A 21,813-nucleotide genomic window follows, 5' to 3' on the forward strand; every position below is an offset into this window, starting at 1 on the left:
AGTGCCCAGGGGAACCCGCACGGCTCAGCAGGTTGTTAACACACCTTCCCACGTACGATGAAAGAGGTAGGCAGGCAGCATGAGCTGGATTCACAGCCATCGTATTGGTAAGATTTATTTATTTCATTATTTATCTGACTGGTGTTTTATGCCGTCCTCAAGAATATTTCCCCACGACCTCCCTGGCAGATCTCCCTAAGTGACAGGCATTGGTGAAAGGTTCCTGGGTGATCATGCTGCCCTAGAACGCGCCAACCACAGAGGCCACGGTGGTCCCAATACACCATACAATACCACTTCCCTTGTAACACAAAAGATTTGGTGCTCAACAAAAGTATCGTAATAAGGAGTGAGTGAGTGAGTGAGTGCTTGGGGTTTAACGTCGTGCTCAACAATTTTTCAGTCATATGACCATGAAGCAAATCCTTAGGGTGTATGTAATGTACCTCCTAGTTGCAGGATGGATTTCACTGCTCTTTTATCTAGTGCTCGCTTTACTCAGACGCCTTACTGAAGGCTAGTAAGCCGACCCGCCCGAGCCTTTATATTGATACGGGTCAACCAGTCGTTGCACTATCCCCTTCACGCTGAACCCCAAGCGAGGAGTTACATCTTCCTCTTTAAAAGTTTTAGGTGTGACTCGACCCAGGATTGATCTACTGCTCCCGAAGCAGATTATAATAAAGAAGAAGAGTATTCAAGTGCAGCAAACTCTTTGATAAATCAAAACCATTCAAGAAGTCAAAATAAAAACACTTCAATTCTAAGAGACAGAAATTTTTACACTGTAGCCACTTACTGCTAGGTGATCCAACCCAGGCCAATCCCAGAGTTCCCTGAGAGAAGTCTCGGTATGTGAACACGTAGGCCAGGCAGTAATCATCATGGTTACTCTGCGAGTTCAGGTTGAGGAAATTACTGACATCGATGTTTGGCTCGCAGAAAGATGTCTTAGAAGCTGTTCCACATTTCTCAGATTCACTAGTCATGACCTAAAGCAAAATGCAGAAAACAAAGCCCATTCAGAGAATTTCTGTCCCACGTAAAGACACACAAAACTTAGGTATGGAACAAGAAGGTTTTTGAATCAAATCTGAGGGGCCACAAATTGAATCTGCGAACAAAATCAGAGACTATTTAAAATTATTATTGCAGGGAAACTAATGGCTAATTAGTATCAAAAACAGTCATTAATTACGCTCAAATGATGGACAGAGAAAGTTTCATCTTGATTTAACTTGAGAATAATTGCAAAATATAAACCTTCACAAATGATGCACAGCAATCAAAGTGTAACAGACATACCCCAATAAATATCGGATCCTCACTGAAGTGTGGAAAAAAAAAAAAAAAACATTTACCTTTGTAACTCTGAAGACTGAAGGTTTACCCCCTCATAGTACATGTATTCTGGATCTAACTTTGTAACTTACAGCAGTCCTCTGAAGACTGCAGGTCACCTCCTTTACATGTAACTTTGTAACTTACAGCAGTCCTCCGAAGACTGCAGGTCACCCCCTGTACATGTAACCCAGCTCTAAATTTGTAACTTATAGCAGTTCTCTGAAGACTGAAGGTCACTCCCTGTACATGTAACCCAGCTCTAACTTTGTAACTTACAGCAGTCATCTGAAGACTGCAGGTCATCCCATGTACATGTAACCCAGCTCTAACTTTGTAACTTACTGCAATGCTCTGGAGACTGAAGGTCATCACCTGTACATGTAACCCAGCTCTAACTTTGTAACTTACAGCAGTTCTCTGAAGACTGAAGGTCACCCCTGTACATGTAACCCAGCTCTAACTTTGTAACTTACAGCAGTTCTCTGAAGGCTGAAGGTCACCCCCTGATAGTACATATATCCCGGATCTCCCGGATATGTCTCAAACTTTGTATCCATGTAGATCCGCTTGATCGCATCCACATGGCTTGCAAATAGGCTAAGGATTTCATCTTTAGCCTGCTCTGTATCCTGAAAAAAAAGTTATAAACCTTATTTATAAAATAATGCTCTTGATATGGGTGCCTAGAGGCAGTTTTACAGTCCATCAGGTGGACAAGGTTATTATCATAGGATGAAGGTGTAGCTTGAAAATTAAGACATCTCTCACTAAGAAATCCACAATTCTGCCAGGTGTTGTTTATATACATGTTACACACTGGTTATAACATATTTTCGGTCTTTCTGTAAAGTCAGCTGAATGTAAACTTCGACAAACACATATCTCTGACTGTGAAATGAACACTGCTGCCAGGTTATTGGCCACGGACTACCCTACCAATGTGGCAGAGGTTATTGGTCACGGACTACTCTAGCAATGTGGCAGAGGTTATTGGCCACGGACTACCCTAGCAATGGGGCAGAGGTTATTGGCCAGGGACTACCTTATCAATGCGGCAGAGGTTATTGGCCACAGACTACCCTAGCAATGTGGCAGAGGTTATTGGTCACGGACTACCCTAGCAATGGGGAAGAGGTTATTGGCCACGGACTACCCTAGCAATGGGGCAGAGGTTATTGGCCACGGACTACCCTGGCAATGCGGCAGAGGTTATTGGCCACAGACTACCCTAGCAATGTGGCAGAGGTTATTGGCCACAGACTACCCTAGCAATGCGGCAGAGGTTATTGGTCACGGACTACCCTAGCAATGTGGCAGAGGTTATTGGCCAGGGACTACCTTATCAATGCGGCAGAGGTTATTGGCCACAGACTACCCTAGCAATGTGGCAGAGGTTATTGCCACGGACTACCCTAGCAATGGGATAGAGGTTATTGGCCACGGACTACCCTAGCAATGGGGAAGAGGTTATTGGCCACGGACTACCCTGGCAATGGGGCAGAGGTTATTGGCCACGGACTACCCTAGCAATGGGGCAGAGGTTATTGGCCACGGACTACCCTAGCAATGGGGCAGAGGTTATTGGCCAGGGACTACCTTATCAATGCGGCAGAGGTTATTGGCCACAGACTACCCTAGCAATGTGGCAGAGGTTATTGCCACGGACTACCCTAGCAATGGGATAGAGGTTATTGGCCACGGACTACCCTAGCAATGCGGCAGAGGTTATTCGCCACGGACTAACCTAGCAATGGGGCAGAGGTTATTGGCCACAGGACTTTACAAACTTCATGGCTTCGGTAAACCCTCCACTGTTGTTGTCATTTTTATTTTTAAACAGTTATGTGGGTTCGGTCAGATTTTTCCCCTGTCTGCTTGCAAGGATTGCCTGTCCAAGAGATAGGTGAAAATGGATTCTTAATCAACGAAAACCCTTGAGCCAGGTATGAGTAAGATTGCTCTCGGGAAGGTTAAAAGGTTAAAATACCCTGTCATGAGTGAAATTTATCCCCCCCAAAAAAGACCAGAGGCAGACAGTGCACGATCATAAACAACATTTACGCAAAGATAGACCGCAATTCGAAACTTAACAATTTTTTCAGTCATATGACGATGAGGCAAATATACATATACTACATCTTCTCGTGGAATGGTGAGTCCATGCCGCCAGAGTGCTGCCGCCACTAAAGTATCATGCCTACGACACTGGATATGACACCCCACCCAGTCACATTATACTTACACTGGACCAACCAGTCCTGCTTCCTTGCTCTAACCTTTCAGTCATGTCAGTTCTGAGTGACAAGTAAGGCAGCAACAGGTAAATTTTTTTTTAAGTCTCTGGTATGACCTGATCTGGGACTGAGCCCAGGTCTCCCGACTTCAAGGCATTAGGCCACTGAAGCAGTTGAATAAGACTGTAATTGGAGGCAAGGTACCAGCCACTTACATATTTCAATGTACCAGTCATGTAGTTCATCAACATTGGGTCAGACCTCAGAAATAGGGTACAGGTGTTTTTCAGCGGATCTCCAATTTTTCCTGTTGACGTGGCTCGCTTCTCCCGATTATTTCCCCACAAATATTTGTCTGCAGGAGCCTCGGTTTCTGCTCGTTCATTTACAGGTGCCTGTTTATCAAATCAAAACAAAAAAAAAAAGAAAGAAATAAATAAATAATAAAATTTACGACTTGCAGGATGTATGGGACGTATGTTTTTTTTTATTTCTTGACCTCCAGTTTGTAATGTGTTCTAGCAAAAATACATGGAAAGTATAAAAAAGATTCTCAGATTTGATCTTTGGATGGGGAATGGCTTTAAACTATAGTTCTTCAGAGGCCCTCTGTTGAGTCTGGAAATTATTTTTATTTAAAAATTTGTACTGACTGCACTGAATGTTGCTCTTTTCATATGCAACAAAGTTGAGGAATTAGGGAATGCACTGGTAAAGTACTTCATGTCTTTGTGACATTGGGTAATAGAATTTTTTTTTTTTTTGATTGGTGTTTTACGCCGTACACAAGGATATTTCACTTATACGACGGCGGCCAGCATTATGGTGGGTGGAAACCGGGCAGAGCCCAGGGGAAACCCATAACCATCAGCAGGTTGCGGACAAACCTTCCAAGGTACGGTCGGAGAGGAAACCAGCATGAGCTGGACTTGAACTCACAGCGACCGCATTGGTGAGAGACTCCTGGGTCATTACGCTGCGCTAGCGCGTTAACCAACTGAGCCACGGAGGCCCTGGATAATAGAGATAGATATCATAGTTCTCAGTATAAAAGCGACAACGCACACACTGAGAAAATCATAAAAGCACCCCCAAGTTATTAATTTTGATCTATCCCAGCAGTACCTGCACCTCCACAGCCAGATCCTGCTTTGCCTTTTAATCACGGGGTGCATGGTGTTCGAGTATTTCCGACTACTTTAAAACAGCACATCCCACTGCCTCGTAAAAATTTGACAATAAAAATTGATAAATAGACTGACCAAATACATCAGTAGAACATGGCTCTGGGGATATAGGTTTATTTCCACCCCTCTTCACGACTAACTTTCTATTTCTTCTCTTTTCTTTTTAGGCCACAAGTGAAACAGTTATAGCTTACTTTCTGTCATGAACTACAACATCTCTTCCATAATACTGATAATCATCAACATTTTCTTTGCTGTGAGACAGACAACCCTACATGTCAGTCCCCTCATTGACCAAATTGTTGTACTGTAATTCTTCAAGCTTTTCGCACGTTTGCAAGGTGTCTATTCAAACATAGTATGAAGGCTTTTCTCTGTGTTAACTGATAAAGTCATACTTTTTGTGAATCCCTGATATTAGCCAATCCAACACAATGTAGTTTTGCCCCCAAAATGACATTATAAATGTGCATAAATTGCACTGAAAGATGCTCTTTCGTAAGTGAAGAGGTTAATGGAATAAAGCTGCTCACATATCGCCTTTGTCTGTTATCGTTGACGGCAGAATTAGCAATTTTATCCATCCAGTCATTGGCATGGTCCAGACCACATCGTGCGTGACTCTCACCCTCAGCTGAACGCCGATGTCTGCAAAACACAAACATGATCACAGCATTACGATGAGCTCCATGGACAAGTATTTAATTACCTCTTTGTATTAATTGCTTGATGTTTCAATGACAGAACATGACACATCCAGGAAACGGTTCTTTTTCCAAAATCACAACAAACAAAAAACAGATACTGCAGATCAAACCAGCTAAAATAAGAGTTGTCACCCTCTTATCACTACTAAGAGAGGGGGGGGAGGGGGGGAGTGTCTTCAAATTTTCCATCAATTTTCCATATTAATACAATTCATATTTTTACCCGTGATACACACTGTATTAGTTGTTCTCAAAGCTTAAAATTATCCTAGATGACCCCAATTTTCGCCCATAAAAGAGCATTTTTAAAGGCAAATAAGTGTCATAAAATATCAGTTTTGGTCCTGAAACATACATTTTTTCTAGCAGAACGCCTTCCAAACTAGCTTTAAAACACTTTTCTAGAACCATTAAAATTGTCAGAAAACATTAAAATGAGCAAGTTAGTCATGAAGGAAAGTTTACGTACATTACTCAGACATTTTTTTTTTTTGAGAAAAGCAAAGAAAAAGTTAGATCTTTAGAAAAACTAACCATGTGAGATAATGAACCTGTGTATTCCCATTACAATTAATTGAGCGTTGACAACAAAGAGCTTAACATACATGTACATTCCCAAAATTAGAAGAATTTCTCAAGGTATCCAGCATAAACCTCACCTGTAAGGCTCCAGTATTAAATGCTCCTCCGAGTAGATCACTGATGGAAATCGTTGACCCCGGGGAAAATACCGGTCGGAAGGTTCTATGTGGTAAGTGCTGGTTTCGGGTGAAAAAATAGTTCCGCGGAATGTTCCATTTATCACAGCTCCATGGACCCAACTTTTGGGTTCATCTGAAAAGAGTGACTGATTAATTGACTGACTTGAAGTTTAACACCATATTGTACAATGGTGGTGACAATGGTGGTTACAATGGTGGTTACTTTCATATATGTTGAGCAAACCCAAGTAAAAACATCAATACTGTCAAGAAAATAACACAGAATTTCAAAGAGAAATGACTAAACACAAACAATACTAATCAGATTTACTTTTTTGTTGTTGATCTGCATGCTGGCTTCCTCTCCGGACGTACATATGTACATGAGAAGGTCTGCCAGCAACCTGCGCATGGTCGTGGAATTCCTCTCACCATAACGCTGGCTGCCACCATAAAAGGGAAATATTTTGGAGTACAGCATAAAACTCAAATAAACAAACGAGGCATTCAGAGAGTACCGGTAGCTCGCCTGATTGAACAGTTTGTAAAACTGCACATGTTACGTTTCATGTCATGTGTTACGTTTAATTATTGACCTCTAAACCAAAATAGTAGTACATGTAGCATGACTGACACTGTCATACACGGATATCATCCTAAATACATGTATCACATTATCCTATGATTATATAGTGCTTATAAGATCTTGCCATTAAATAAACAAGAAAGACCAAAATTATTGATACTGTCACAACTATGAATGTTTATCGTATGGGTAAGGACTGCAGAGCAGTGACTTCTTGTGTTATGAAGTTGTAAATCATTGTGATGGTAAAAGACACTGTGGGGGAGTTAGTGAAGAAATTTACCGCAGAGGTCATTGATATGCAAATCACAAACTGCATTTGGCAATCCATGTACTATGGACGGCAATCCCAACACTGTGAATAGTTGAGCAAAATACTGAGCTCTGAGGTAAAAGGTTTCCTTGGTTCTTGATACTCAAATGGCTACCAGTCACTGGCTACGTATGAACAATAGGTGGCCACTGCGGCCTTATGACTGGCCACAAATTTCACCCAAACTGGACACTGCCACCGACAGCATCTGACCCCCTCTCACAATACCTCTCCCTTACTTTGTAAGGTGAGCTAATAAATAATTGATTGTTATTATTAATAATGCTGTACCCAGAAGTTTTTTTATTTTATAAATTACGGCTGTCAGATTTATAAGTGAAAGAAACCAGAGTTCCTGAAGTAAACCGCCAACCTTCACCATTTACACTGTGCCTGACAAACCTCCCCTCCTGCAGCCAATCAGCAGAAGGGGCAGACTTCAAACATGCGACCTCATTGGCCAAGGACCCTGATAGTCACAGTGAGCCAGCCAACATTCTGAGCCACAGATAGCCAGACAAATACTGATGTGACAGAATATTCTAAGTAAAAGAAAGCTAAAATATGAAGTATGGGTCATGATACTGACAACTGAAAACTAGGCGTAAAATTACTTTCATTTCTCTGACGTCCTATCACCTTTTTCCCTCGATTTTCACCAAAAGAAAGGAATTTTTGAGAACATTATTACATTAATGTTTTATTCATGGTTAAAAAGGGTTATTCCAAAATTCAGTGTTGTGATTCGAGTTGGAAAAACTTCCTGTGATGTCAGAGTTCCTAAACTCTGATAGTATGGTCCAGAAAAGCCCACTCTAGAAATCAAACCTTTGAACACTTGTAACTCTTTCACAAAAATCTAAAAAAATAAATAAAAGCATACTTGTGTATAGTTCTAAGTGGTCTATTTAGTGATTTTTGAAGGTTTTTTTCTTTTCATGTATTTTTTCCAGAAAATGGAATATTGATGGAATTTATTTATTTATTTGACTGGTGTTTTACGCTGTACTCAAGAATATTTTTCTGCGGCCAGCATTATGGTGGGAGGAAACCGGACAGAGCCAGTGGGAAACCCATAACCATCCGCAGGTTGCTGGCAGACTTTCCTACTAACAGCCGGAGAGGAAGCCAGCATGAGCTGGACTTGAACTCACAGTGACTGCATTGTTGATGGAATTTGAAAACGCATGTACACATATCTCCTGTACATCAATCCCCATGATATGGCTGAAATAATGCCTATGTGGTTTGAAGCCATAATCATTCATTCTCTACATTAACACAGAGGTCAACATGTTTGATATTTCAAACTCTTCAGGTGGACGACTTAGAAACAAATCGAGGTCACCCAATACAATGTAAAAGGGTAAAAACTATTATTTTCCATTAGACACAACACAGACGATCGTTTATGTCTGAAATTATCAATGTCCGCATGACATGAGTTCAAGTTGTGGTCACTGTTTTTAGTTTCAGCTCTTAAAAGAAAAAGACACCACCAGAAAATAAAATGCATACATGAACCCACACAGTATGAAACATGAATTTTAAAAAGCGTAAGTTTTTGTCTTTGTAATGTCACATATTAACCGAGACATTGAAGTAGGTCAAATTTCACACACTGAGAAAAATTGAGAGTGCCACCATGTTATCAATTTTGACCAATCAGATGCCGATTATCTCTATAATCCCAGTGCGCAGCTGTTTCTGCTTATGTCAAGCATCCCCTGGATTGTCCTTAACTACATGTGCATTGGGGTATGAGGGATGTGAATTCAACATGGTCTCATAGCAATTTTAGATTAAAATTTGATTTATTGAGATTAACCAATAAGAAAATATGACTGTGACCTTTAGGGCAACCACTCTTCCTGAATACTGCAAAGGGTATATTTAACGTTGTCTTTTCTTTTCTAAAACTATGAATCATCAAACATTATCACCCCTGTAACATGCATGTCTGAAGGAGTTTTAACTCACCGGCTAAATACCCTGAGTATATAAATGATGTGTCCACTGGGGTCGCCTTTCCGTTAAACTCCATCACATGATCAGACGTAAATAATGTCCTGTCTGGCTGCAGACGAAGTTTGAATTTTCTGTCCAAAATAAAAGAGACAGTCAAAGTCAAATCAGTAAACCGCAACCACATTTAACACTTCAGACGGTTTTCAAGTTAAGACAGCAGAGTTCCAAGTCTGATTTCTCACCAGGTTTATTAGTGATGTTAAAACAAGTATTCAGTTTTATCTGGTCTTATGACGAAGTTTTCATTTTTTTTTTTCCATCAGGACTGAAGTTACGGCTTGCTGTTTAAAGTCTGTCTCAGGCATTTATGAATAAGCAATGTAAATGTACAAGACTTACTTTCCCAATGCTTTAAATTCCAGGTGCAGTGTTTGGTCAGAGGACCGTTTGGCTCGCAGGTGCTTGCCATGCATATCGTCCCGGTCATAATGAAGGGGTTCGTAATGACGAACATAGTCGTCCAAAACTCGTCGGCCTGAAAAACACAAAGGTGTTTTAAAGTTTATCTGGAAGGTACATGTTCAGTTTCCTATTAAAAATGCATTAAGTTTCAGCAACAGATGCAATATTTTATGACATTTGTTGCCTCTAAAAAAGGCAATACTTGGGTCAAAACTACGTGTAGATGATTTACCATCTACTGGCATTTTCTCGTAATAAACCTACATGTGTAGATGATTTACCATGAACAGGCATTTTCTCGTATTAAAACTACATGTGTAGATGATTTACCGTATGTACAGGCATTTTTTTAGTAATAAACCTACATGTGTAGATGATTTACAATGTACAGGCATTTTTTTAGTAATAAACCTACATGTGTAGATGATTTACCATGTACTGGCATTTTCTCGTATTAAAACTACATGCGTAGATGATTTACCATGTACAGGCATTTTCTTGTATTAAAACTACATGTGTAGATGATTTACCATGAACAGGCATTTTCTTGTATTAAAATTACATGCGTAGATGATTTACCATGTACAGGCATTTTCTTGTAATAAACCTACATGTGTAGATGATTTACCACGTACTGGCATTTTCTCGTAATAAACCTACATGTGTAGATGATTTACCATGTACTGGCATTTTCTCATATTAAAACTACATGTGCAGATGATTTACCATGTAACTGGCATTTTCTCATAATAAAACTACATGTGTAGATGATTTACAATGTACTGGCATTTTCTCATAATAAACCTACAAGTGTAGATGATTTACCACGTACTGGCATTTTCTCGTAATAAACCTACATGTGTAGATGATTTACCATGTACTGGCATTTTCTCATAATAAAACTACATGTGTAGATGATTTACAATGTACTGGCATTTTCTCATAATAAACCTACAAGTGTAGATGATTTACCACGTACTGGCATTTTCTCGTAATAAAACTACATGTGTAGATGATTTACCATGTACAGGCATTTTCTCATATTACACAATACTGTACTAAGATACTAATATATAGTTTGCCTCCCACTACCTTACTTCTCCTGCTGGTTGGAACAGTTGCAGGGGTAGTTGCAGAGACATCTGTGGGGACAGTTGCAGGGACAGTTGTGGGAACAGTTGAGGGAACAGCTGTGGGAACAGTTGCGGGAACAGCTGTGGGGACAGTTGCAGGGACAGCTGTGGGGACAGTTGCGAGGACAGTTGCAGGGGCAGATGCAGAGACAGTTAAGGGATAGTTGCAGGGGCAGTTAAGGGGACAGTTGCAGGGGCAGTTAGGGGAGAGTTGTAGAGGCAGTTGCAGGGGCAGTTGCAGGGACAGCTGTGGGGACAGTTGCAGGGACAGCTGTGGGGACAGTTGCAGGGACAGTTGCGGGGACAGTTGCAGGGGCAGTTGCAGGACAGTTAAGGGGATAGCTGCAGGGGGCAGGTTAAGGGGGACAGTTGCAGGGGCAGTTAACGGGACATCTGTGGGGACAGTTACAGGGACAGTTTCGGGGACAGTTGTGGGGAAAGTTGCAGGGGACAGTTGCGGGGCAGTTGCGAGAAAAGTTACGGGGACAGTTGCGGGAACAGCACGCTTGGTTGTGTTATTGCTGTTTGTATGTAGGAATGTGTATAGCTTCTCTTTTCAAACTACAAGGTGCTTTATCTTGTTTTATATATATATATATATATATAATATATATATATATATATATATATATATATATATATATATTTATATATATATAAATCGATGGATTTTTTGATTGGGCTCGATTGGGCAGTTCATGTTTCCTATATATTTGTTTTCTCTGATGAAGGCCTTTGTGAAGAACAGTTTCATTGTAAGTTAACCGAGCTACCTTGGATAAATAAAGATATTATTACATATTGTACAAGTTTATTTGCTGGTTGAACTGAATGTACAGTATAGCAGATCAAAAGTACAGATCACAGTGACAGCCCCACATGTAAATCATGGTACAGGCTAGTGCACAAGTACATTACTTGTAAAGATATTATTACATATTGTACAAGTTTATTTGCTTGCTGAACTGAATGTACAGTATAGCAGATCAAAAGTACAGATCACAGTGACAGCCCACATGTAAATCGTGGTACGGCTAGTGCACAAGTACATTACTTGTAAAGATATTATTACATATTACACAAGTTTATTTGCTGGTTGAACTGAATGTACAGCATAGCAGATCAAAAGTACAGATCACAATGACAGTCCACATGTAAATCATGGTACGGGCTAGTGCACAAGTACATTACTTGTAAAGATATTATTACATATTACACAAGTTTATTTGCTGGTTGAACTGAATGTACAGTATAGCAGATCAAAAGTACAGATCACAGTGACAGTCCACATGTAAATCGTGTTACAGGCTAGTGTACAACTGTGAATTGGGCTCACCCTGCATCACTTGATTATCAAACACACATATGTAAGTACAAAACAAAACAAAACACATGTTCTAATGTGTCAGAGATTATGATACATGCTCGTCCTATTTTGAACAGGTGAGCTATTTCTGGAGCTCTATACATAAAATAATACGTCCATTATTCATGCATTCATTAATAGCACCGCAAACTGAATTGATTTATAATTTGTACACAGCAGAACAACCGTTGTTTTGTGTTCATCTGACCGCCACAAGCAAATGTACGCAACTGTAGTATCAACATAGGGAATATCAATATACATGTATTATGTACATGTAGTATCAACATTGGGAATATCACTATACATGTATATGCACATGTAGTATCAACATAGGGAACATCAATATACATGTATATGCACATGTAGTATCAACATTGGCAATATCAATATACATGTATATGCACATGCAGTATCAACACTGGGAACATCAATATACATGTATATGCACATGTAGTATCAACATAGGGAACATCAATATACATGTATATGCCACATGTAGTATCAACATTGGGAACATCAATATACATGTATATGTACATGTAGTATCAACATAGGGAACATCAATATACATGTATATGCACATGTAGTATCAACATTGGGAACATCAATATACATGTATATGCACATGCAGTATCAACATTGGAAATATCAATATACATGTATATGCACATGCAGTATCAACATTGGAAATATCAATATACATGTATATGCCACATGCAGTATCAACATTGGAAACATCAATATACATGTATATGCACACGTAGTATCAACATTGGGAATAGAAACATGCAAGTACATGTCAAAGGTGCCAATCGTACATGTATACCCTTTTTCCTCAACCGTTTTGCACATGAACAAGCAACTTTAAGTGCAATTTATACACATTTTTAAACTGATTTTGAGGGCATAACTGGATTGGCCAATTTCAGGGCTTCATAATAGTGTAATTTTAACATATTACACAGAATAGTGTCTTCAGAATATGCTTGAATATTCTTGCAAACATGTGAAAACGTTAAAGAATTACAATACATGCTGTATCAACATCATAAATGTAAACATACATGTAGTATCAACAATGTAAAACGTAAATATACATGTACATTGTACAACATCAATATTGTAAATGTAAATATGCATGTATGTGGCATTGATAAATTACCATTGTAATGCAAATGTACATGTATCAACAAATCATAAATGAAGCATCAACACCACAAATGTAAACATACAATATATACGTCTACATGTGTCTATGTAAGATGTAGACTCAATAGCATCAGTGCACAACTTGATACAAGTAAAGCATCAACAAACTGTAAATGTAGCATATGGAATTAGATGTACCCTTTTCACGTTCCCAAAAATAATAGCAAAACTTTGGCCATGAGAGTTCAACATGATGAAAGTCACATTCAGCATGTGATCAACAATTGGAAGATGATTTCCTATAGCAAAAATTTAACTTTCAGCACCTCGCAAATGCATTTTTGGGAGCAAATTTTTACGGCATAGCAAGCAGTTAGCTAGACTTAATACTAACCAATGGCAGACCACAAATCACGCTAATCATCGCCTCATATCAACAATGGCTATATTTATTTATTTATTTGATTGGTGTTTTAAACCGTACTAAAGAATATTTAACTTATGGTGGGAGAAAACCGGGTAGAGCCCACAGGAAATCCATGACCATCCCCAGGTTGCTGCAAGACCTTCCCAATTACGGCCGGAGCAGAAGCCAGCATGAGCTGGACTTGAACTCACAGCAACCGCAAACAATGGTTATACATGCTCTGTATTTCTGCCAGCATTAAACATACAAGATTTGTAATAACATCCCGTCCTCTTTAATTGGGTAACCCTACTCCCTTCAGTTTGCCTTCTGCAACCCACATCACAGCACCTAATTGTTGTGTGCGAATAAATACTGATTTGTTCACTGCTTGATTAATTTGCCTTCTAAGCTAGGCCGTACAATGCAGCACAAACTTTCTGATCGATTTTCCACACTCTGTTTATTGATTTTCTTCAGGCAACAATGAAATAGCAGCCTTTTTGTCAGAATGAGTGTATCAGAGAGGGTGGATTTTGTATCTCAGAAATGGGCAAAAGACATTTTTTATTCCAGTGCTCCATTTTTTTTTTTTTTAATCTTTTCTCACTTTCCAGTATCTGTGTGTGTGTGACAAACCGAGACCCACTGGGTGAATTTCCTTTTTCAGAATCCTTGGCTGATATCTTTCTGTGCACTACGTGATCCCGTTACTTCATACAAAACTTACACATACAGCTTTGTGTATTTTTCGCCAATTCTAAGAAATCACAGTCCAGTAGCAACACCCGCCACAATTATACATGTAGTAACTGTGCATGTAATATGGCCAAGATGACAGATGCGGCCACCAGTGGCAAACGATCCCATCAAGATGGCTGTAGGGAGTAGATCAGAATCTGCCTGTGATGCCGTAGGTTGGTCAGAAAATGGGCATGCACATAATATGCATGTCAGTCAGATGTATCCCCTAAAGATCTGTTTATTTTACGACTTCTACGCACAGAACAGGAGCTTAATTCTTTCTACACAATATTAGCATGGGGTCGTTCACGGGCAAAAATTACACTTTTGCCCTAAAAATGCTTAATCCTACCAATATAGTTCATGTACAAAAACCAAATTAAAAAGCTGCAGCCCGGTTTCCTCCCACCATAATGCTGGCCACCGCTGTATAAGTGAAATATTCTTGAGTACGGCGTAAAACACCAATCAAATAAATAGATGCCTCATTTAAAAAGCTGCATAAATTGCATGGAAAGTTGCTCGTTTATATGCGCACAGATTGAGGAATTAAGGTATAAGAGGTAATAGGTCAATGGCATGTACACCTTGGCTACAGCTGAAGATGGTCAAGGAAGTTTTTAAAGTGACCTTTGTTCAGACACCCATCAACAGAACTTTCTTTCAGGTCTAAAATTTGTCCATATTATCAATAGTTAACAATTTTTCAGTTACATTTTTTAGAAAATTCACACTATCTGACTATCTGCATTTTAAATGGTAATTTGTATTGTTTTAATGTGATTGGATGTTAAATGTGTCGACAACAGAGCGTTCTAAGGAATTATAGACCAATGACGTCTAATAAAATGCAATCAACATCACATATTATTATATTATAATTTTTTTTTTACCTAATTCTGCTAAAGCCATGGTGCTAGGGGGCATGTAAATTGCTGCTATTTATGCCTTTACATGAACAGTTACAATAAAACCTTGACTCAGGTATACTGACCAGAGGCTGTATTTCACCTGTTACGTGTGACCATTTGCCAGCTATCACTCTTTAATTGTTTTTTATTACTACACATACATGTATATAGGTGTGAATCTGCAATCAAATTATAAACTTTCTGAACTCAGGATATACATGTGTGAAATTGCAATCAAATTATAAACTTTCTGAACTCTGGATATACAGGTGTGAATCTGCAATCAAATTATAAACTTTCTGAACTCTGGATATACAGGTGTGAATCTGCAATCAAATTATAACCTTTCTGAATTCAGGATTAACAGTATCATGTAAAGTCATCAAAACAAAATAAAAAAATAAAAAAGCTCTCAAAAACTGCATGATTGCTGCCAGTAATCAATAATCAGCAAAGGGCTATTATACATGCAACTTTGGAAGGAAATATTTAACTTGTGAATTATAAGTGAAGCCTGGCTTCTTCAGTATGACACATACATGTTGACACACGATATCAATCTCACTAACACACAATATCAACCGGTTATCGGATGTCAGGGGAAATCGTGACGATGTATATTGACAGTGTACACTCCTCCTCCCAAATGTGTCCTTAATTCTGTTTGCAAAGTCATCACCGAGCCGGTATAGAAAGATTGACACGCACATATAACAGAGGTCCCACAGGTACAATGGGCCGGGGTACAACACTGACGCCCTATCATCCAGCTAAGAATCAAGCTTATACTGTACAACAGCGCAAATGATGCCCTAATTTAACGACTCTATCGCAGCCTACAACATTCTGATCTTTGTTACATGTTACATGTATATAGGGCTTACAAGTCCATTGTAATATGTTACCAATGCATGACCTGAGAGCTAAAAACAAAGCTGATGTATTTCATATTTTGAGTGATGTGTGTATGAAATTTAAATTATACAGTACATGTATATATAGCACATGCTCTAATTCCTCAACCTTTCCACATATGAAAGAGCGATTTTCAATTTATGTAGCTTTATAATTTGATTTTGGAGACAAAACTAAATTAGTCGGATTGAGCGATTTCAGGGCTTCACAAAAAGTATAATTTTATCAGTCTACACAGTAATATAGTAATCGAAAAGTTAAATTCACAGTCTCTGGCATAAAGTATTGAAGAGGATCATAACTATTAAATCTTGCCTGATTCTGAAGTTCAGTTCATCTAAGAAAATATTTTACAGTTTGTTTGTTTGATTGGTGTTCTAATCACAAACTGCATATTAAACAATATTTCTCTTACATATTTATTTATTTATTTGATTGGTGTTTCACACCGTATTCAAGAATATTTCACAGTAAACAGCATTATGGTAGGAGGGAACTGCTTGGTGGAAACCCCCAGCCATCCGCAGATTGCCGGCAGATCTCCCCATGTACAGTCAGAGACGGAGGCCTGGAAATGAACTTATAGGGATCCCATTGGTGGGAGACTCATGGGCCAGAACCCTGCACTGACATGCTAACAACCTCGACCACAGGAGCCCCCTTCACATACATGGAAACAGAATTCACCTCCACATTCAAAAGCTCGGTAAAAAGGGTTGTTTTTGCCACTGAAATTTGTTTTTTTCTTTCTTGAAAACACCATATGGAGGGATAACCTATTGGCATGATTGGAAAAACTTTTGTTAATATTTGTGACTTTATTTGTTCCTCAAATACATTGCTTTTGAAATTTTATTTCACTTACGGTACCCTAATTCCTCAACATGTTCGACCACAGAGCATAATTTGACATTTTAGAGGAATGTTACAATGTGTCTGATGTGAACTGGTAATTACACGAGTCCTGTGAAGTTCATATCTGTCATAAAACATTTTAGTCTTCTTATATTATCAATTATGATTTCATACTGCATCTGAGTTTCTAATCCGAGCAAACTGACAGTTCATTAAGGAATATTCGGATACGCCTGTTGGAGACGGTTCAGGTGTTCATGGGACCCAGTCTATAAATGACGAGGTAAATGGCCGTTGTGTTGAACTCACTAGCGACATGGCCTAGAGGAATTTTACGCGTGAAACGATACTTTATTGGATTATCATTACGAAATTTTGTGTGGTGATTGGAAGGGGGAGCTGTTACGATGGGGATTTGGTTCAGCTACTGGTATTAAGTGGAGTGGTTATTCCGTCTGCCACGGGTGTCCAACCATTTAAACATCGTTGTTGGTCTCTGACTGTACATGTAGGTTGAGTAGCCATGAATATGGCGTATCCAAATACACTGTATTCCTCAAAGAACAATCAGTGTACTCAGACTACAAACGTACTAAGTTTATACCTTTACTCATGGAATTTGCTGAGGGTTAAGGGTATATTGAAGAAAACCAGTAGCAGATATAGGTATATGTAACCTAGCATTGCTTACAACTGCTTCTGTCACCTAATGGTTAGAGCCTCAAAGAGAAGTCGGGAGACCCCGAGACCCCAAGACCCCTAAGTTTACACCTTTACTGATGGAATTTGTTGAGGGTTTAAGGTATATTAAAGTAAACCAGTAGTAGATACCAGTCCATGTAACCTAGCATTACTTACGACTACTTCTGTCACCTACCGGTTAGAGCGTCAAAGAGAAGTCGGGAGACCCCGGGACCCCTAAATTTATACCTTTACTGACGGAATTTGTTGAGGGTTTAAGGTATATTAAAGTAAACTAGTAGCAGATATAGGTACATGTAACCTAGCATTGTTTATGACTACTTCTGTCACCTAACGGTTAAAGCGTCAAAGAGAAGTCGGGAGACCCCGGGACCCCTAAATTTATACCTTTGCTGATGGAATTTTTGGAGGGTTTAAGGTATATTAAAGTAAAGCAGTAGCAGATATAGGTACATGTAACCTAGCATTGTTTATGACTACTTCTGTCACCTAATGGTTAGAGCGTCAAAGAGAAGTCGGGAGACCCCGGGACCCCTAAGTTTACACCTTTACTGATGGAATTTGTTGAGGGTTTAAGGTATATTAAAGTAAACCAGTAGTAGATACCAGTCCATGTAACCTAGCATTACTTACGACTACTTCTGTCACCTACCGGTTAGAGCGTCAAAGAGAAGTCGGGAGACCCCGGGACCCCTAAATTTATACCTTTACTGACGGAATTTGTTGAGGGTTTAAGGTATATTAAAGTATACTAATAGCAGATATAGGTACATGTAACCTAGCATTGTTTATGACTACTTCTGTCACCTAACGGTTAAAGCGTCAAAGAGAAGTCGGGAGACCCCGGGACCCCTAAGTTTACACCTTTACTGATGGAATTTGTTGAGGGTTTAAGGTATATTAAAGTAAACCAGTAGTAGATATCAGTCCATGTAACCTAGCATTACTTACGACTACTTCTGTCACCTAACGGTTAGAGCGTCAAAGAGAAGTCGGGAGACCCTGGGACCCCTAAATTTATACCTTTACTGATGGAATTTGTTGAGGGTTTAAGGTATATTAAAGTAAACCAGTAGCAGATACCAGTCCATGTAACCTAGCATTGCTTATGACTACTTCTCTTACCTAGTGGTTAAAGCGTCAAAGAGAAGTCGGGAGACCCCGGGACCCCTAAGTTTATACCTTTACTGATGGAATTTGTTGAGGGTTTAAGGTATATTAAAGTAAAACCAGTAGTAGATATCAGTCCATGTAACCTAGCATTGCTTACGACTACTTCTGTTACCTAGTGGTTAGAGTGTCAAAGAGAAGTCGGGAGACCTCGGGACGTTAAACCTCTAGCCTACATACATATGACTGTATTGCGAATGTATATGATAAAGTATGTGTACATGCATGACCCATACATCCAGGAAGCAATCTTACTATTACAGTGTCATGTTCTTATCGTCATAGACACCTTATCTGTCATCAGGTATGATCATGTACAGCACATGTAGTACAAAGGCCATATGCAGTTCATTCTGTGTTTCCTGTCTCAAGCTCTTATTTTATCTTATTCTGAGAGTTCTACTTGATACTAAAAAGGTGTTTTGAAGTTTTCTTTGAAGATAGCACGATAACCAACTGGAAAATTGTCTCCTTATTTTTAGGACAAATGTTAGTAGCGATGAATTTTCTCTTCTAGTATCCCAATCATGCCAATATGGCTGAAGAGACTCTGTGACAGATCCGTTCGGCTTTCAGTTGCGATCTATTTACCACACACCGTTTCACACCAACAAGTCATTTTTAAATGATGTCTGCAGATGTCAACTGTGGCACTTACTTCTCACACAGTACACACCCTATATTCCATTTATACTTCACTCAGTATGGGCAAGCCAGACCCAAATTCATGACCAGGCAAACTATTTACATTTGACTCTTATTTTCAGGTTGAACGCACATGCGGGAACAACAATTTTGTCAAGACCCATAACTGTCATGAAGGCAGATGAATTTGGATCTGGAATGCCCTTGTGGGTGCAGGTGAGCTGACAGGTAAAGAGCCACGGCTTACACCTGCTTTGGGATGCAGACATTGTTTAGAAAGGACTTTGTCTCACACTGTTTGGCATGAAATGGAATGTAATTATAATACTCATAACCAAGAGAGAAGCTGAGAATTATTCACAGTTTTGAAGTGATGTCATTGCTGCTCTGAACCAATCATAAGCACAGTATAAGTCACGTGACTAGACTACTGGAGATGAAAACAAATCAAATTTAATCCAGGCGAGATAGGCACTGAATAAGATTTTAGCATGAAAAAGGAAAAATATAGCTTTTAGATAGGAGTTCTTTCTTGAAAAGTAATCAGAATGCGCCTAACCTTCAAATATGATAGTCTCAATGTCCCGTAGTACTTACAACTTTAGAAATCTGCAAAAATCGGCAGTACGCCCATTTAGCTTCATGTTATTTATCACCACCTGGCCCTTGAGAAGAACCAGGATGCCTTATGATAATTATAACCAGAAAGGGTTCCCGTAAAACATCAAAAGCCTGACTCGCTGCAATCAGTAAGATGGCTGACATCATAATCTTGAGTATGATATTAAACCTGTCAGTAAGTAAAGATATCAGTGTGTAAAACTCCAAAGGTTGTTCAATAACTGAAGTGTGGAATTGTATACAACTGCTAAAAGGGACAGACGTGTGTGTGTGTGTGTGTGTGTTTGGGAGTGGGGGTGAGGGGGAGGCATCCTGTACATTTTTTCTCTATAACTGACTGACTTAGTCTTCACGCGGAATCCATTTCTTCATCTTCAATAACTTTCAGTTTCAACGCAGAATGTGAACAGTAAATAGTGATATCACAGATGAAATAATGAAAACTGAACATGTTCAAGAAAACACCGGTTCTTCTCATCGTAAAACAGAGAGACACGCCTATCAGTTGTCGAGATAACAATCAGTGTTTTTACCACTGATTCACTTCCATTCTCAGCTTACTTCGTTTGTTTTCAGTGCAGGGGTTGAAAACTTACCCGATACAACAACAACGTCCAGAATAACACATAGTAGCAGGGAAATTTCGACCCTCATCGCACCAAGCGATCTTCAGACAGCGTTTCCTCTCACAGTCCTTGCCGATCGTGATAAAAATCGACTATCAGATACACAAACAAAACAAAATACCACCATTCACAGTCCCCACAACTTCGCCGATCAAGTAGGTCTTCGATCACCACTGAGCATGCGCTCCGCTCAAAATGACATCAGAAATCAATTTTTACTTCCGCGAGGGTCCAGAGGGTAAAGGCAGAGGGTAAAGAGTATTGCGGATTGCGAGAAGCGGGCAGATATTGTTAAACTCCTCTAGTGGGTATGAATCAGGCTACGTAAAACCGTTGCATTTATTAAAAATTATTAAAATGATATTTAACCGTTTTCTGCCACCTATATTTTTGTACTTCTCGTTCACTTTACAGAATTCTCATTTTGTTTTGTTTGTTTTTCTGTTTATTTTGTTTGTTTGCCTATCTATGTGCCTGTAGGTCTATGCCTGTCATATAGAGTCCATGTGTATGCTGCGATTGAAACACTTGTGTTGTGTCCTACGCACATGATACTGTGGTTTCAAAGCGGTATGACGTCATTGTATATAGTACTGTGTACGTCATTCTATGACGTACCACGTGTAGCGGAAAAAGCCTTGTCCAGGGCTGGACGGATGTAACAATGGGGTCTGAAGGGTATAGAATCGTAAAAGTGACATGTTGAAAATAAACAGCACATTACAGGCGAGGGTCCAGGGGACGCTTTTGCCTCGGAGACTCCGCGACCCTAGACTGCCATAGACGTACGTATATTGTTAAGCAGATTCAAAGCTGGGGCGCCAAAACATGCACGGGGTTTAAATAGTCGTAAAAGAGACATGCTTTCCCAAAAAATGAAACATTAAAAGTTAGAGGGAGTTTGGGGGGGGGGGGGACCATTTATCCGAATACATTAGGCGAGGGTCCAGGGGGGCCAGAAATAAAGGTGCTGGGAACCTCACTACCATGCAGAATTAGAAATAGTCCACGGACTCAATGTGTTTTTTTTTTTTAAATTCTGGCATTCATCGTCACACTAAATCC

At 39.5% G+C, this 21,813-nt stretch overlaps 1 protein-coding gene across 1 annotated transcript in view; it reads right to left on the reverse strand.

Moving 5' to 3' along the window:
• LOC135462431 (disintegrin and metalloproteinase domain-containing protein 10-like) overlaps window positions 1–20,910 on the reverse strand; it is a 46,323-nt gene extending 25,413 nt beyond the window's left edge. Inside the window, 8 exon segments of the mRNA XM_064739657.1 lie at window positions 800–992; window positions 1,818–1,973; window positions 3,794–3,973; window positions 5,299–5,413; window positions 6,132–6,306; window positions 9,053–9,171; window positions 9,440–9,575; window positions 20,719–20,910. Of these exon segments, the coding sequence (XP_064595727.1) occupies window positions 800–992; window positions 1,818–1,973; window positions 3,794–3,973; window positions 5,299–5,413; window positions 6,132–6,306; window positions 9,053–9,171; window positions 9,440–9,575; window positions 20,719–20,776 (1,132 nt within the window). The 5' untranslated portion in view covers window positions 20,777–20,910.
• Window positions 20,911–21,813: the final 903 nt, after the last annotated feature.

Source organism: Liolophura sinensis, chromosome 2, assembly GCF_032854445.1.
Source record: "Liolophura sinensis isolate JHLJ2023 chromosome 2, CUHK_Ljap_v2, whole genome shotgun sequence".
In the NCBI taxonomy this organism is placed as follows: Eukaryota; Metazoa; Mollusca; class Polyplacophora; order Chitonida; family Chitonidae; genus Liolophura; species Liolophura sinensis.